Source organism: Lepidochelys kempii, chromosome 18 (assembly GCF_965140285.1).
Source record: "Lepidochelys kempii isolate rLepKem1 chromosome 18, rLepKem1.hap1, whole genome shotgun sequence".
In the NCBI taxonomy this organism is placed as follows: Eukaryota; Metazoa; Chordata; order Testudines; family Cheloniidae; genus Lepidochelys; species Lepidochelys kempii.
The window spans coordinates 4,444,246-4,462,490 of record NC_136397.1 but is presented as its reverse complement, the minus strand read 5'-3'; the positions used below and the strand labels follow the sequence as shown (position 1 = coordinate 4,462,490).

Here is an 18,245-nt window from a genome sequence, read left to right as displayed (position 1 = left end):
GCTCGCTATGCCCCTACTTATACATCCCAAAATGCCATTGGCCTTCTTGGCAACAAGGGCACACTGCTGACTCATATCCAGCTTCTCGTCCACTGTCACCCCTAGGTCCTTTTCCGCAGAACTGCTGTTTAGCCATTCGGTCCCTAGTCTGTAGCTGTGCATTGGGTTCTTCCGTCCTAAGTGCAGGACCCTGCACTTATCCTTATTGAACCTCATCAGATTTCTTTTGGCCCAATCCTCCAATTTGTCTAGGTCCTTCTGTATCCTATCCCTCCCCTCCAGCGTATCTACCACTCCTCCCAGTTTAGTATCATCCGCAATCACTGTCTGCCAATCTGGTGGGTAGTGAAGACATACCCATACAGCACAGAGACATGATTGACTTATTATTATTACCTATTTAGGTTGATGAAATGTGAGTGTAGACACTGCATTAGTTGTGTCAACTCTAACAGTCTTCTAGCAGCTGTCCCAGAATGCCCTGGTTCCTTCAACAGTGACCACTTTGGTCACAGTTTTGAACTCCACTGCCCAGGGGTCACTATTACACAGAGGTTCCTTGGCAAAGGGTCCCCTCTTCTTTTCAGACCCCAACTCTCACAAACTCATTGACACCAAACACATGTTTTGAAGAATATTTATCCATATAAAGTAACTTGTAAGGTAACTACTGAAAGCTTGTAACTTGTCAAGATTCATAATCAGTGTGAGATGCATGTACAGGTAATATTTCAGAAATAATGAAATTATACTGCAAGTCTGCTTTATGGACTTAGAGTAAAAGTTAGTTCCCAGGATAGTATGTTTTTGTGATAGCCCATTCAGGAAGGAGGGAGTTGTCACCCAACCCTGGTTAGCCAGTGATGCAATGCAAGGTTCAATTGGCTAGCCTTGCTCCATTCTAAGATTATCAATGGAAAGCCATCAGAGACAACTGGAACAATTGCCAGAATTGAGGTTTAAAAAAAAAAAAGAAACATTAGAACATACAGGGGATCACCCTGTCTATAAATAGAGACCAGAGACAGTTCCAGTGTAATACAGCGGGGGGGAAAGGCCCTCTATATCTTTTCACTGAGGAGACACCTTGGGAAGGGGGAATGTTTTCATGAAAAACTGGATCCTGGTTCTTGTGAAGCCAGCCACCTCTGCAACAGAGTGAACTTTATTAGATAAGAAAGGTAACTATTAATAAGTATAGAATCAGGTTTGTGTTTTATTGTTTTATATTGTAACCGTTTGCTTCCACCACTCTCTTGTTTCTTTTTTCAGAGTAGCAGCCGTGTTAGTCTGTATTCGCAAAAAGAAAAGGAGAACTTGTGGCACCTTAGAGACTAACAAATTTATTTGAGCATAAGTTTTCGTGAGCTACAGCTCATTTCATCAGATGCATTCAGTGGAAAATACAGTGGGGAGATTTATATACATAGCGAACATGAAACAATGGGTGTTACCATACACACTGTAAGGAGAGTGATCACTTAAGGTGAGCTATTACCAGCAGCAGAGTGGGGGGTGGGGGTGGGGGGAACCTTTTGTAGTGATAATCAAGGTGGGCCATTTCCAGCAGTTGACAAGAACGTCTGAGGAACAGTGGGAGGTGGGGGTGGGAAATAAACATGGGGAAATAGTTTTACTTTGTGTAATGACCCATCCACTCCCAGTCTCTATTCAAGCCTAAGTTAATTGTATCCCGTTTGCAAATTAATTCCAATTCAGCTGTTTCTCCTTGGAGTCTGTTTTTGAAGTTTTTTTGTTGAAGAATTGCAACTTTTAGGTCTGTAATTGAGTGACCAAAGAGATTAAAGTGTTCTCCAACTGGTTTTTGAATGTTATAATTCTTGACGTCTGATTTGTGTCCATTTATTCTTTTATGTAAAGACTGTCCGGCTTGGCCACAATGTACATGGCAGAGGGGCATTGCTGGCACATGATGGTATATATGACATTGGTAGATGTGCAGGTGAACAAGCCTCTGATAGTGTGGCTGATGTGATTAGGCCCTATGATGGTGTCCCCTGAATAGATATGTGGACACAGTTGGCAACGGGCTTCGTTGCAAGGATAGGTTCCTGGGTTAGTGGTTCTGTTGTGGTGTGTGTGGTTGCTGGTGAGTATTTGCTTCAGGTTGGGGGACTGTCTGTAAGCAAGGACTGGCCTGTCTCCCAAGATCTGTGAGAGTGATGGGTCATCCTTCAGGATAGGTTGTAGATCCTTGATGATGCGTTGGAGAGGTTTTAGTTGGGGGCTGAAGGTGATGGCTAGTGGCGTTCTGTAATTTTCTTTGTTAGGCCTGTCCTGTGGTAGGTGACTTCTGGGAACTCTTCTGGCTCTGCCAATCTGTTTCTTCACTTCAGCAGGTGGGTATTGTAGTTGTAAGAATGCTTCATAGAGATCTTGTAGGTGTTTGGCTCTGTCTGAGGGGTTGGAGCAAATGCGGTTGTATCGCAGAGCTTGGCTGTAGATGATGGATCGTGTGGTGTGGTCTGGATGAAAGCTGGAGGCATGTAGGTAGAAATAGCGGTCGGTAGGTTTCCGGTATAGGTTGGTGTTTATGTGACCATCGCTTATTAGCACCGTAGTGTCCAGGAAGTGGATCTCTTGTGTGGACTGGTCCAGGCTGAGGTTGATGGTGGGATGGAAATTGTTGAAATCATGGTGGAATTCCTCAAGGGCTTCTTTTCCATGGGTACAGATGATGAAGATGTTATCAATGCAGCGCAAGTAGAGGAGGATCATTAGGGGACAAGAGCTGAGGAAGCGTTGTTCTAAGTCAGCCATAAAAATGTTGGCATACTGTGGGGCCATGTGGGTACCCATAGCAGTGCCGCTGATCTGAAAGTATACATTGTCCCCAAATGTGAAATAGTTATGGGTGAGGACAAAGTCACAAAGTTCAGCCACCAGGTTTGCCGTGACATTATCGGAGATACTGTTCCTGACGGCTTGTCGTCCATCTTTGTGTGGAATGTTGTTTCTAGGTAACACCCTACTTTTGTTTTAGTATAAGTGCTTACATGTGCTGTGTAGTTCACAGGAGTGGTGATTTCAGATGAAACTGGTAAACTGGAGTACACTGCTCTCTTGGGGGCAGAGGATGTGGGATTTCTGTGAGTAGCCAGTGTCAGGGGCTGAATATCACAGGGGAATGATTCAAAGGGACTCGAGGACAGGGGTGCACCTGTTGTTAACCTGCAAGGTGGAGACAGGGCTGGCATAGACCAGAGGAGAGTGCTTGAGTGTCTGAAAGGCTGGTGGTGTCAGGGAGCTGATTCCCAGTCCCCACTCACTGGTGCTGGTGCTTAGACCTGCTGCTTTTATGATGCACCGCAAATGAGTGTGAACCAGCAGATGAGTGTGAACACTTTGGAGAAACCCAAGGCAGAGACCCCCTGCCATAAACAGTGAGGAGGAGGATGAGGACAGCTGCCAGAGTCAGGTCAGTCCCAGCAGGAGGGTGAGGATGGGCCCACTGATGAAAGACAAGGGAGCTCAGGTAAGTGTGCACATTCATTATTCCTTATAGTGGGTTTTTTGCTTTTCATTTCCCTGAAACCTCATTTCTCTCTCTCCCTCACTCTTCCCCTCCTCCTGCTCTCCCTCCCCACTTAAAAATGGGGCTGCTCTCATCCGCTAGTTTAGAGAACAAGGTATTGAGTTTTAGTTGCTTTACTGCTATAATGTCACACAATAAAATGTTAGGAACAAATTCTAAGAGTAGAATGGCAGTCTGCTTACACATCCACCCAGAGCAGTGTCCTGTGCTCAAGCAGAGAGAGACCAAACAGAGGTAGAGTTGTCAACCACTTGTCATTTCTTTGGTTTTTGGGGCTAGTCAAGGGGGACCATGCAGAACACTGTGTTTATCTGAAGAAAGATGTCCCTTTTATCCCCTTGAAACTTTAATGGAGATAGTGTGCAATCCGCTCCTGAAGATTTCTAGGGAAGACAACCTGGTTTCTTCCACCATGATACGAGACTGTCCCACACCACTCTGTGATGAATTCGGCTGGCACCATTGCAGTCAACAGGCTCGTGGCATATGGGCCTGGTCACTGTCAGGACACCGCTAGCAGCTGGATTTGCTCAGCCAACAGACTTAAATGTTGCAGAACATTGTTGACCTACATGTCCAAAGACCCTGGCCTCAACAACCTTTCCAGTCCTTGGAGAACTCCCCACTTGTCCATACACCCCAACCTGCCAACATACCATGTGGCACTGCTTACCCCTACCAGTCCACACAGAACAAAAGGGAGAACACCAGCATACCTTCAGTCTACCAAAAGCACATTCAATCGTCTGCTAGCCCTTTCCAGCTGACTTGGGCTGTGGGGCTGTTTCATTGCTGTGTAGACTTCCAGCTGGGCTCTAGGGCCCTATGGGATGGAAGGTTCCCAGAGCTGGGGCTGATTTCGTTGGTGTTGGTCCTGCTTTGAGCAGGGGGTTGGACTAGATACCTCCTGAGATCTCTTCCAGCCCTAATCTTCTATGGTTCTCTGCAGTCCGAGCCTGGAAGCCTACACAGCAAAGAAACAGCCCAGCAGCAGGGCTCTCCTTGCTGTGTAGACATACCCCTACTAGTGACAGGTTTCAGAGTAGCAGTCGTGTCAGTCTGTATTCCCAGAAAGAAAAGGAGGACTTGTGGCCCCTTAGAGACTAACAGATTTATTTGAACATGAGCCTTCCTGAGCCTCAGCTCACTTTATCCCTGCTAGTAGTTCAGGCAGTGCTAATGGAAGCACCCAAGCAGTGGGCATGCACCGACCCAAGTGGCATACACACTCCCACGGCTGTAAGCTGACCTCCCATCACCGGACCTTGGTAGCCTAGCTAGCCCGTGTCTTAACCGCGCACTGCAGCGGCTCCTGCTTTTCCTTCAGGGGGACCCCGGTCAACCCTGGCGTGTCAGCGAAAAGCGGCCCTGACCCGTGCAGCAAGGGAAGGCTTAGAGAGAGGAGGGCTCCTTCCCTCCTCCCCCCACACCTGGCTGTGGTGGGGAAGGGAACCGCTGCTCCGGCAGCACCAGCCCCCGGAGCACCGGCAGCCCGCGGGAGCGCTGCTCAGGGGCCCGCTCACAGCCCCTTCCCCAAGGGTTCCCCCAGCAGCCCCGGCTCAGGGCGGGGTCGGGTGGCTCCGGCATCCACATTCCTGTTCCGTTTCCCCCTTTCACAAGCCGGGAAGGACCCAGCGCCCCCGCCCCGTGCCCCGGCCTGGAGTGGCCCGGCAGGTCCCACCCCGGCTGCAGAGCCGCCGAGCGCCCCCAGGGCCGGGCCCCAGCCACCCGTTGGCGGCGGGGCGGGCAGCGCCGGCCGGCTCCTGCCCTGCGGGGGCGGCCCCCGGCACAGCCGCGCTGCTGCCCGCCCCTCTCAGGGCGGTCGGGGGCCGAGCGCAGGGCCGGGCTGGGCAGCGAGCGCGGAGCCGCCTGCCCCTGGGCTCCAGCGCCCAGTGCCCGAGGGAGCCGCCATGGCCAACGCGGGCTTGCAGCTGCTGGGCTATTTCCTGGCGCTGGGCGGCTGGGTCGGCACCATCTGCAGCGCGGCGCTGCCGCAGTGGAAGCAGAGCTCGTACGCGGGGGACGCGATCATCACGGCCGTGGGGCTGTACGAGGGGCTGTGGATGAGCTGTGCCTCGCAGAGCACGGGCCAGGTCCAATGCAAGCTGCACGACTCGCTGCTCTCGCTGGACGGTGAGTCCCGCCGGGCCGGACAAGGGGCGCGGGGCGGGCGGGAGCCGGGGGGAGCCGGGGCCCCAGGGCGCTCCGGGAGAAGGGTCAAGGGGGCCCAGGGGAGCGGGGCGATCTGTGCAGGTGCAGCCCAAGCTCCGTGTCCGGTCGCTCCCGTTCCGGCTTCTGGGGGCAGCGAGCTGGAGCGGGCCGGGGGCCGGCGGAGCCCCGGAGCGAACAGGACCGGGCGCGTTATACGGCCCTGCCGGCGCGGAGCGGGGCAGCTGAGGGCTAAGCTCTGCCCGTGGGCCGGGCCAGCGCCGCTCAGACCCCGCGGAAGGCGCCGCCTCGGGGCTTTGCAGTTGGGGGGCAGGTGGGAGTGCGGCTGGGGGCCTTTACGGACCTGCCAGCCTGGGGCGGCGGGAGCTTGTCTGCTTGGCCCGTGGCTGCGGCAGGCCCCGGCCGTTCCTGCCAGGGTAGGACTGGCGCTGGGTGCCGGGTCCCTGCGGTGCGCTCCATGCCGCGGAGAGCAGCCCCCGAGCAAGGAGTTGTCATTCCGGGGGGAAGCCCGGGTTCAGGGAGCCTGACCGGGAGCGTGCTGAAGCGGCTGGAGGAAGCCGAGGGGGCGGGTCCCCCGGCAGTGTAGGGCGTGGGGGTGGATTGACGTGTGTTTGTATTGCCCCCATCTCTGCAGTGCCCCGGCACCGCCCCTCTACTTATGTGTTTGTCCTCACAACACCCCGGGGGGCAGGGCAGGGCTGTTATCTCCAGAGTACAGATGGGAAACTGAGGCCCAGATTCCCAAAGTCCCCTGGTGGGAGTTAGGGGCCTAAACACCTTTGAGCATCTGGGCCTGTGGGACTTGTTCAAGGTTACAGGTGGAGTCTGTGGCACAGCCAGGAGCAGAGACTCGACCAACCCTTTCCCCTTGTCAGACGTGCCTGGCTGAGCTCAAATGCCAAATCTTCCCTTTCATCTGCACTCCGAGGGCCCCGAAAAAAATCTTGGGACACACTGAATGTAGCTGGTGCCCAGATCAGCCCCTGGAGCACAAGAGTGAAAAGCTCTCCTCCCTCGTCCTCCTCGGGACTTTGTTCTAGTTCAGAAAGCGCCTGACCCAGTCCCTTTGCCTCTGGCCTCTGGCACAGGCTGGGTTTTGTGCTTCGTCCTCAGCGCCCTGGGGCCGGTCTCCCCTGGGAATTGACATCGGCATGTCTGTGTAAAGCCACACCCAGAGCGATGTGGCTATGCCGGCCTAACCCTGGTATAGACAGAGCTAGATCGAAGGAAGAATTCTTCTGTCCACCTCACTACCGCCGCATCTGGGAGGGGTGGATCATCTGACGGGAGACCCCCTACTGGCGGTGTAGGGAGTCACACACTGGGCACAGCTGCAGCCCTGCGAGCCGCAGGAGCATTCAGTGTAGCCAAGCCGCGGCCCTGCAAGGAAAGGGGTGAGTTGCCAGTGGTCCAGCGGGCGTTAATTACGGGTTACAGCACTGCAAACAGTGACCCACAGTTACCCTTTACTCTTGTCAAAGCACCGTTTGGTTCATTGAAAACTCCCCTGCCTTTGTAATGTCACTAGTGAGTCCTTGTGAACTGGAACGTCCTTCGCAGCCCGTTATAGTCCGTCCTATCTCCTCCTTTACACTAAACTCTCCTTGTCTCCTCTGCTCGGCCTTCCTTCGCAGCCGGGCTGTGTCTGTGCTGAAAGCCCCCATGGTGCGCCCAGAAAGGGGCTGCTGTGGGCGAGGAGCCTGGGGATTCCCTCTCCGTTCTCAGCAGTTCGCGGCACTTTCTCCCCCGCTGGCCTTTCTCTTTTGTAGCAGACAGAGGCCGTGTCTGACCCCCGGGCTCTTCTGCAAACAGACGTCCCGGAGGGAATCGGCTACACCCGGAGAAGTGTTCGAAGAGTGAGTTTGGGCTACAGCAGCCGCACCCTGGGAGAAAGCTCTGAGCCCTTCCCAGGAGCCAGCCAGATGCCATGTCTAAAATGGAAACGAGCTATTTGTTTAAACGAGAAGAGTTGAAACTATTTGTCCCTGTGTCCCTAACACAAGCCTGGGCTTAAAAATACCCAGCAAATCCCGCCTGCCCCTGCTAGTAGCTGCTGGAGATTTGAAGCCAGCTGGGAAATGAGATTAGCTTAGTTTGCAGGAGAGGAGTGAGTCGCAGATTCCGTTCGTATCCTGTTTCAGAGTAACAGCCGTGTTAGTCTGTATTCGCAAAAAGAAAAGGAGTACTTGTGGCACCTTAGAGACTAACCAATTTATTTGAGCATGAGCTTTCGTGAGCTACAGCTCACTTCATCGGATGCATGCCGTGGAAACTGTAGCAGACTTTATATATACACAGAGAATATGAAAAAATACCTCCTCCCACCCCACTGTCCAGCTGGTAATAGCTTATCTAAAGTGGTCATCAGGTGGGCCATTTCCAGCACAAATCCAGGTTTTCTCACCCTCCACCCCCCCACACAGATTCACTCTCCTGCTGGTGATAGCCCATCCAAAGTGACAACTCTTTACACAATGTATCCTGGTAACTCACATCCCTTTCCTGGGGTCTCCTTCTTTTGTTGGTACAGCGGTTGTGAGACGCAGCCTCCACCACCTGGTACGACGCGAGACCAGGAGGCAAATGAATGAAAACAGGCCCCAAAGGGGTGTGTGTGCGGGGGAGGGGTTGTACTTTATGGGAGCCGTGTGAATGCTCAGCCAGGGGGAGGTAACCGCAGTCAGAGCCGAGCAGCGCTTTCCCTTAGCTCGCGGTTCACAATCCCCTTGTCAGCGGTTCATTGCGCCGCTGAACACGGGGGTCACTGCATCGAGTGGGAGCTCAAAGAAGAGGAAATGCTGGTTCCTCCCCTCTGAGCAGGGTTCTCCTGATCGCTCATTTTTGCCCCAGGGAGGGATTTTCCAACCTGGTTTTCGGGCTGCGGAATAGGAGGCTGCGCGCCTTGGTTTTCGCTGGCCCGGGACGGGCCGATGTTAACAAACCCACCGCTGAGCTCTGGCGAGCGGGAGCAGCGCCTCCTTCTGAGACTGCCTGGGAGTAGCTCCCTGCACCCGGGCACCCTCCGCGAGCGGGACTTCGCCGTGTCCCCACCCTACATGCCCCATGTGCAGCGCTCAGGCGGGGCCAGCAACCTTCGCATTTCAAATCTGGCAGGGGGGAGTCTTGGGCTCCCAGCTGCGGGCTGCGTTTTTTGGTTTGCATCGCATCACAGGCTCCTTTCCCCTCCCTGCCAAGATAAAACGGGCTGGCAACCAAACAGGAAATGAGCAGCCGACGGGAGACGTTCCCGCTGCGGACTGAACTGGTTCAGCCGCCCGATGGTCTTGCTCCTGCGCAGGGGCGTGTGCACCCAGGGGGGCTTTTTAAAGGCGAACATTTAGCACACGATTTTCCTCACTGAAAAAACCCAGTAACCTAGTTAATAATCATTAATAATAACAATAACAATTAACAATAAAATCAACTCAGAATGAATGAAACACGTGTGTATACTGTAGGTGAGATTATTATAAGAGAAATGAGAATGAGCTTGCTTTGGGATTCTACAAGGCACTTATATCATTTAAACACATTTAAACCCTGAGTAAGGATAACACTTCTTGCAAAGCACATCAATAGGGATCTCATGGTCCCCTTCCTTCACCCCATTGCAAAGGCGCAAGTGCTGTTGCTGGCTGACCTAGGGCTGCCGAAAACCCTATGGGCAAAACATATGGAAAGAAGAGGATTAATTTATACAGAGGGCTGAAGTGCAAAGTGCATTAATTAACACTTAATAAATACATCAAAATTAAATACATTACAGAGATAAGAACCTGTAATGACAACTTTACTTCAGGAGAAGCTCCAGAGAAAGAAGCCCCAGAGGGAGTAATGGTAGGGGGAATCCCAGGGAGACCAAAGGGGCTGGTAGAGGGAGCAGACGGAGAACAAGGGTAGAGGCAGAGTGGCTGCAGGGTTGGCCCAGTCTTCCTGTGGGTGGAAAGAAGAAAAGGAGTACTTGTGGCCCCTTAGAGACTAACCAATTTATTTGAGCATAAGCTTTCGTGAGCTACTCTGATGAAGTGAGCTGTAGCTCACGAAAGCTTATGCTCAAATAAATTGGTTAGTCTCTAAGGTGCCACAAGTCCTCCTTTTCTTTTTGCGAATACAGACTAACACGGCTGCTACTCTGAAACCTGTGGGTGGAGACACTGATCTCTCTCAATGTAAGAGGGAACAATAGAATGGAGTGCCCAGAAGAATGAATGACTTGAGGACAGTTTCCTGAGGGACCCATACCCTTGCAGAGCTTTTCTAGCTCTGACATTTACATTTCTACACGGTTTGACCCACAGAAATAAAAATCTGCACATCTTCCATGTGTTTTTGGACCAATGGGAAAAAAAGAGTTACAATTCAAGTGACTTTTAAAATTCCCTATGAAACTGAGTTAACAAAATAAATGAGCTTATGAACAACCAGAAAATATACTTCTCAAGTGAAAAACTATATCTGGACTTGTTTGCAAAGAAAATGTAAGTTTTCTTACAAGAAAAGACACAAACTGTCTGGAAAGGAAGGGTAGATTAAATTACTTGCCTCAGTGAAATTAAATACCCAGAGAATTGCTGGGCCTGTGATGACGGTGACCGGGGTTTGCTCACCTGTGGCTCCCCCTCCCTGTGCTGTGGAGGCACCATCTGGAAGCAGGCCCCCTGCCTCAGGTGCAGCTCCCATTGGCTGCGCTGGCCAACAGCCTGGGAGCCTCCTGGCCAATGAGCTGGGGGCGGGACGGGGAAGGCAAAGGGGGAGATTGTAGGGAGCTGGGGAGCAGGGGGGAGGGGAGCTGTCTCTGGAGGCACAAAGGGGGGGCTCTCTGGAGAGGGGTGATGGGGGCACAGGGGCTGGTGGGGATCTTCCAGGAGGGCAGAGGGTTGTGTGGGTCTCTGTGGGGTGGGGGGAGTGATGGACAGAGCCAGCTGCAGCCTGGGTCTGGTCTGTGGGGGAAGGGAGTGTTGGTATACCCCCCCTCCCCAGGAAGCCCTCTCTGTACTGTGTATTTTATGCCAGCCCCGGGGTGCCCATCACTGTTACTTTCTCCTGCCCCTGGCTCCATCTGTTTGCCCCCACAATGCCGCCCCGCCCCCCATCTGTGTCTGACAGTGACAGACTCCTGCTGCTTTCTCTGCCTGCAGCTCCCTCCCTCTCCCTGCTGGGGAGGCGCAGTCAGGCAGCTCTGGCATTGCCCCCCCACCACTCTGGGAACCGGGTCAGCTCTGGGAGGGGGGATGGAGGCAGTGTGCGGAGGGATGCCGGGGAGGGGGGAGCTGCCCCACCCCACACTGCCGAACCATGAAGCATGGGCACCACGGCCCAGCTCACCTCCTATGTATCCAACCCACCCTGCTCCCTGTCCCCTGACTGCCCCTGGCCCTTGTCCAACACCATGGCCCCCCAATCATGAGGCTTCTAGAAGCGTTTGGCTCAGCGCAGAGCCAGACACGCTGCCCCATGGAAGCATGCAGCCCCGGCCCCCCAGAGCTCTGCCCTGCATTAGGGTGTGCCTGGGCACACCCGGCACACCCCGTGCGCACGCCTATGCTCGTGGGGTGGTGACCGGGGTGTTTCTGAGCGTTTCCCAGGAATCCACAGTTGAAGATGGTGGCCCCTGACGAAGTCTCTGTTTCTGTCTCACGGAATGTCCATGGTCCATGCCCCAAACTTAGGCATTTCACTTTGTTTTAAGACATTTCTTGTGTCCATCTTTTCTGAGCTCACAAGCGCATAGAAAGTACTTGGAGCCGGTCAATTCATGCAGTTCCTTCCCCACCAATCTGCGCTGGTGTTTATCACCTGTTTTATGACACATTCGCGGCTCATGATGGCCTCCTGGCCCCTTCTCTCCGTCTGACTCAGGCAGGTTTGAAACTCTAGCCCAGCTTTTAGGTGTTAAAAACAATCAAGTCTAAGCAACGAGCTTGTGGGACAAACCCAGAGCCATCATAGAATATCAGGGTTGGAAGGGACCTCAGGAGATCATCTAGTCCAACCCCCTGATCAAAGCAGGACCAATCCCCATTTTTTCCCCCAGATCCCTAAATGGCCTCCTCAAAGATTGAACTCTCAACCCTGGGTTTAGCAGGCCAATGCTCAAACCACTGAGCTATCTCTCCCCCTTATGTCTGGGGAACACAATCTCAGTGCATTCCTATGGCACTGGCCGAGAACAGCCTTGTCTACAACTCCACACCCTCAAAGCCCTTGTGAATAAGGATGACAGAGCAGGGCTGGAAGATGGCCAGGGTAGGGTCTCACTGCACAAGTTCAGGGGCTTTTTTATTCCAAGATGGCTGCAGCCTAAGGCTTAATTCTGCCTTTCTAAGGCGAGATTTTCAAAGCTGTTTAGGGGAGTTCAGACACATAACTGACATTGAAGTTACTGAGAAGTGGGTGTCCCAATCCAGCCCCTATGCTGATGTGTGTGTGTTTGATAACTGCAAGTTTCTAGTAACCATTTAACACTCCAGACTAGCAGCTGCTCCTCGGACAGAAGTAGCTAATGGCCACACTGATCCTCCCCCTGCATGTAATGGGCAGTGTAATTAATGGGCTGCATAAGAAACGGAAAGGGGGAGATTGAAAGGGAATAAGGGATAATACATTTGGAAAGTCTTCTTTCTCCTCCCGCATGGGGGCTCTGCCAGATACCCCAAGAGTATCAAGTGATGTGATTCCTCCTCCGGCCACCGGGGGCGCTGCACTGCGGGAGCCGCGTGGGCTGCGGCCTGGCCCTGGGCACGAGCCCTGGTGCTGCTGCTCCCCCGACCCCTGGCCCTGGGGCTCCCGCTGCTGCCGGGTGGGTCCCCGGCTGCTCTGCTGGGCCGGGGCTGCGTCCTGCTACTCAGGCTGCTCCGAGCCACTCTGCCCACGAGCACCCACCCCCCTGCCCGCAGCCAGCCCCTGCCGCACCCCCTGCCCTGCCTCCAGCCACCCCTGAACCCCCTCCCTGCAGCCAGGCCCTGCAACACCCCCTGCCCTGTCTCCAGCCACCCCTGAACCCCCTCCCTGCAGCCAGGCCCTGCAACACCCCCTGCCCTGTCTCCAGCCACCCCTGAACCCCCTCCCCACACCCCCTGCCCTGCCTCCAGCCACCCCCGCACCCACTGCCTGCAGCCAGTCCCTGCTGCACCCCTGCCCAGCCCGCAGCCACCCCCTGTCTCCAGCCACCCCCTGCCCTGTCTCCAGCCACCCCTGCACCCCCTGCCCGCACCCCCTGCCCTATCTCCAGCCACCCCCTGCCCTGTCTCCAGCCACCCCTGAACCCCCTCCCCACAGCCAGCCCCTGTCTCCAGCCACCCCCTGCCCTGACTCCAGCCACCCCTGCACTCCCTGCCCGCACCCCCTGCCCTATCTCCAGCCACCCCCGCAGCCCCTGCCCGCAGCCAGCCCCTGCCGCACCCCCTGACCTGTATCCAGCCAACCCCTGACACACACCCCTGCCCTGCCCACACCAGCCCCACACCCCCCCTGCCCTGTATCCAGTCAATGCCTGCAGCACACACCCCGTGCCCTGTCTCCAGCCAGCCCCGCACCCCCTGTCCACACCAGCCCAGCACCCCCTGCCCTGCCTGCAGCCAGCCCCTGCCGTACCCCCTGCCTTGCCTGCAGCCAACCCCTGCCGCACGCACCCCCTGCCCTGTCTGCAGCCAGGCCCGCAACCCCCTGCCTTGCCTGCAGCCAGCCCCTACCTCCAGTCAGCCCCACACCCCCTTGCCTCCAGCTACCCCTGCACCCTCCTGGCTCCAGTCAGCTCCGAACCCCCTGCCCTGCCCGCAGCCAGCCCCACACCCCCTGCCTCCAGCTAGCCCTGCCCCACGCCCCTGTCTGCAGCTGGCCCCATGTCCACTGGTGCCCTGCAGTTCCCAGGGCAGTAACCCTGCACATCTGCTTCAATGAGGGGGGCAGGGAGCAGCTGGGACCCACATATGTGCACAGTGACCAGACAGCAAGTGTGAAAAATCAGGATGGGGGTGGGGGGTAATAGAGGCCTATATAAGAAAAAGACCCTAAAATCGGGACTGTCCCTATAAAATCCGGACATCTGGTCCCCCTAGCACACCCCCAAGGCGTGGTGGGGCCTCACACCTGTGAAACAGAGCTCATTTCTAGCTCAGGCCCATCTTTTTGAAGAACTTTAGGCAGGGTTAACATACACCCGTATTTTCCTGGACAGGTCAGGCTTTCTGGTTCTTAAATCGCCATCCAGGAGGAATTTTTAAATTTTAAAATACGGGAAAATACGGACGTATGGTAACCCTGTTGGTACAAAAATACATACTGGGGCACAGCCCTTACATCAGAACTTTTTATAGGGAACCGGTTGTTAAGATTTTGGCAGCTCATCACAGGATGGGGCCTCTCTGCAGGGCTGTGCTCCACTCCTGAAGTGACCCTTGGAGAAGAGAGGAGGGGGAACTGCATCTGGTTACAATGCCTGAGGCTAAATCCCCCCCAATATACACAGCCTCCAAAGCCCCCACCTGGGGCTGGGAGCTTGATGAGTCGGGGTTGGATTCTGGACTCCAGAGAGCAGCGTGGCTGGTAAGGAAGAGGATCCTGGTGCTTGTGACGTGACCTGATTGGTGGAGAACAGCTCCAGGATTGGCCACGACGTTACCACTGTGCAGAATGGCTCCTCAGTGCCACAGAGCAGCAAACCTGGGGGAATGGCTCTTTAGACACCACAAGACAATATGGCCACGGGGAAGGGCTGCTGGGCACCTCAGAACTGCTACTTAGGGATGCGAATAGTTGCACTCATCAGTGCAGGGACTTGGGAGGCACTGTTCTTCCCCGGGGTGCTGGTCTTGTTGACCAGTGATGCCCCCTCTCTTCTCTGGCTCTGGTTCTTTGCATGGTTAATCTGCTCTGCAGCACCAGTGACTTGCACTTTTCTTGCTTTGCAGTTCACCTCCAGACCTCCCGGGCGCTCATGGTGGTTTCTATCCTCCTGGGCTTTGTGGGGGTCATTGTCAGTGTGGTGGGAATGAAATGTACCAAAGTGGGGGACGAGAACCCTGTTATCAAAAGCCGGATTGCTGTGGCCGGTGGCATTCTCTTCCTCATAGCAGGTAAGACAAAGTCCAGAGCCCCCTGTACCCACAAACTCCTGCCATTTGATGATAGTCTGAACTTGTCTGCTGTGATATTGGTTAGCACTAGCGTGGGGCAGGAGATCTGATGACATGTCACAGCTTCTGAATGGGCAGGTAGCCTCAAAGTCCATGTGAGTTATTCCCCTTGCAGGAGAGAGTGTGATCACAGGCAGGGGGTTAATAAACATTCTCCTCTATTTCTAGTAGATGCTATGCCTGTAGATACAACGTCTGGGCATAGGTGGGTCTAGCAGAATGGCCTCAGGGATCTGAAATCTGCCTATCCACCTACTCAGTGGTTCTAAAAGGGGGTCTCTCATTTTTACTCTGGGAGATGTGGAAAACTGTAAGATGAGGGGGTGGGGTTTAGATAAGTGGCACTTGTGTCTAATGGAGCCGGCTGGCTTCTCCAAGGCGGGCAGGCTCAGCTGAAGGCCCATTTAGCTATAACAGTTTAGCACAGGTGCTTTAGACCTGCCTCTCAGCTAAGGGGAGAGGCCCAGCATTGAAATGGGCTGATGCCAGCCAATGCTGGGATGTTTCATCTTGGTTCTTTTGGCTTTGACATGGGTTCTCCCTCAGGAAAATAGCATCTTCTGCTGCCAGTGATCCTGCTTGTTTATTGAAAGTGTTCAGTGCAAGGTGAGGAATTTGTAAAGTTAATTCCATCCCCGATTTATGTACAGATGAGGCCCCTGGCTACGAATGTGTAACTTGGATTGAAAGCTCTTTGAGGCAGGGCCACCTCTTTGTCATGTGTTTGTACAGCACCTAGAATAATAGAACCATCCATGCCTAGGTCCCCTAGACACTAGTGTAATAAGAAATGATACCCGAGACCAGGCTGGATGCTGCTGCAGGACCAGTGTTGGGTTGTTGTTAAAGTCTGATCCCATTCCATCCCAGGTGGTGTTTGGGATTCAGTTGGAGCCGGTAGACAAGCAGTGTTGTCTGGGTCCCTTTCTCTGACCCAGTCAGGTCAGGACATCTTTCAGGATTAGGCCGGAGGTCCCAGCAGATGATGGGGTGGCAGCCATGATGGTGAAGCTTGCTTTAGTAGCGCCATCTGCTCTTTCCCACTCCCCCCAGAGTCTTTGTAAATGGGAATGGTGGGCAGAATAGCCTATCCACTCATTATTTCATCCACCAATTAGGTCTGGTTTCTGACACACCTATTTTGAGTCATTAATTTTCAGACCCAGATTTTCTTGTCTACCAGGCATGATCTCAACACATGGGTTATATGTGGAGGCCTTTTTGTTTGGACTAATTCAGTCTCTGTCTGGTTTTCTTGCACCTGTTTGTAAGATTCTTTATTGAAAATAACTTCCTCTACTTCTCCCCATCAACATTTGTTGTTACAGGTTATGGTGACATTTGACGAACCTACACTCACCTCTTACAGTTGAACCCACAATTAGGGTAAATGTGTAGGTCCAGTTATCACAACAGGATACCAGAACTGGACAGCGCCCATTATTGGTCTCTTTCCTGCCCTATACAGTGGTATTAACTCCTCCTACTGATGCTTTATGTTCTCTTGTTTATATATCCAAGGATCATGTTAGCCCTTTTAGCTCCAGTTACCCACCATGACCCACTTTGAGTCTGTGCTTTCCAGGACACAGTTCCCCAACCACAGAAGTCTGACCAACATTCTTGTTTCCTTGAGGTGTGATTTTTGCCTTTGGCTGTAATAAATGGTGTTATTTAACTGCACCCAGTTTACCAAGCGATCTGATTGGTCTGTATCACTGACCCATCCGTGTCATTATTTACCAACCCACCAATCTTTGTGTCATCTGAAAACCTCATTTTTCTTCCAGATCATTGATAAAGATAATGAATAGCATTGGGCCAAAAACGGGTCCCGATGGGAACCCACTAGAAACATCCCTTCTAAGTGTTGATTCCCCATTAAAAATTTCAGCAAAGGTCCAGGTGTTCTTAAAACGAATATTCTGCCATGCCTGTAGAGTCCAAATCTGTGCTCAGTACTGCTCTGAATCCAGTCCGGAAAAGATTCACTTCTTTCCCAAGGTTATAAAGCTGTCTCTAAGAACAGGGGGGTCAAACCACCTTCTTCTGGTCTGGGATCCTCTTTGTTTAGGGCCATTTTGCAACAGGAAAGAGAAGTAGTTTGACAGTTTTGCACCTTATATTTGTTCCTGCTTCAAAGAGATCTTGTCTCTTAAAAATGGTGGCCCAAATTCTGGTCCCAGTTCCACATGGAGTAACTCAGCTGACTTCAGTTCAAAGAAGAACTAGATAAATTCATGGAGGATAGTCCCATCAATGGCTATTAGCCAGAATGGCCAGGGATGGTGTCCTTAGCCTCTGTTTGCCAGAAGCTGGGAATGAGCGACAGGGGATGGATCACTCGATGATTATCTGTTCTGTTCATTCCCCTGGGGCACCTGGCATTGGCCACTGTTGGAAGACAGGATACTGGGGTTTGGTCTGACCCAGTGTGACCGTTCTCATGTTCTTATTCACATATGTAAACTGAAAGCATATTTTAGTCCTGTCACATTAACTACCTATTACTCCTATCTGGCTAGCTGCCTCTTAGAATCTGCTTCCTTGTTTCTAAGCAACCTGGTGACAGTTTTAGCCCTTTATTGGAAAGTCCCTTCCTACCTCATATTACATGTGTAATGGTGGGTCTGTGTACCAACGTTCACCAAAATAACAAAAGGTGTGAATGAAACCAGTGTCGTCATTTTGGGTCATGGTTGTCCGTAGACGAGCCCTGAGAGTCCCATTGGACTTCAATGGAACTTCGTAGCCACAGAGAATATGAAGAATAGAATATTAAAGGGCTCAAATAGCTTTTAAAAGCGAAGGACTGTATTCAATTGTAAAGTCTATGGTGGGAAAACATCCCCAAAAGGCCTCCGGAAGCTGATTCTTTGGTTCTTGTTGTATATTCCCAGGTCTGTGCACCTTAACAGCTGTTTCGTGGTATGCAACACAGGTGACCTATGAATTCTTCAACCCCAACACTCCAGTTAATGCCCGGTAAGTGCCTTTAAACAAATGGGCTGTTTAGGGGGAAGCCATTTTCCTTGTGTTTTAGCTCATTAGTGGCATTGTGACAAAGGTACCCAGCCACGGACATCGTATTCAGAGCCTGGTGCCCCTGCCCATGGTGCCATCTGGTGCCCATTTGTCTCAGCCACACTCCTCCCTAGCCTCATGATAGAAATTGAAAGAAACAGTACACACAGTGTTATTCCCTGCATTGTCCTGTCCTTTCCTGCCAGAGCTAGCCATAGCCCATGGCTCACACGACCCTATGCTCTCCTCTGGTGCTATTGCCCCTCTGTTCGTGCCCACAGCAGTGCCAGCCCCCTGCCCCAAGCCTCTGTCCCTCTGTTCATGCCCCCAGCAGTGCCAGCCCCCTTCCCATATGCCACCAT

The 18,245-nt window shown here is 53.0% G+C and overlaps 1 protein-coding gene across 3 annotated transcripts in view; it reads left to right on the top strand.

Annotated features, from left to right (window-relative positions):
• Positions 1–5,351: 5,351 nt before the first annotated feature.
• Positions 5,352–18,245, top strand: part of CLDN19 (claudin 19) — an 86,973-nt gene continuing 74,079 nt past the window's right edge. For 2 of the 3 annotated variants that reach the window (XM_073316664.1, XM_078849318.1), the window contains exons 1-3: positions 5,352–5,689; positions 14,635–14,799; positions 17,760–17,844. In XM_073316664.1, the coding sequence (XP_073172765.1) occupies positions 5,467–5,689; positions 14,635–14,799; positions 17,760–17,844 (473 nt within the window). In that variant the 5' untranslated portion in view covers positions 5,352–5,466. The remainder of the gene's footprint in view (positions 5,690–14,634; positions 14,800–17,759; positions 17,845–18,245) is intronic. The other variant, XM_073316663.1, reaches the window with a different exon arrangement.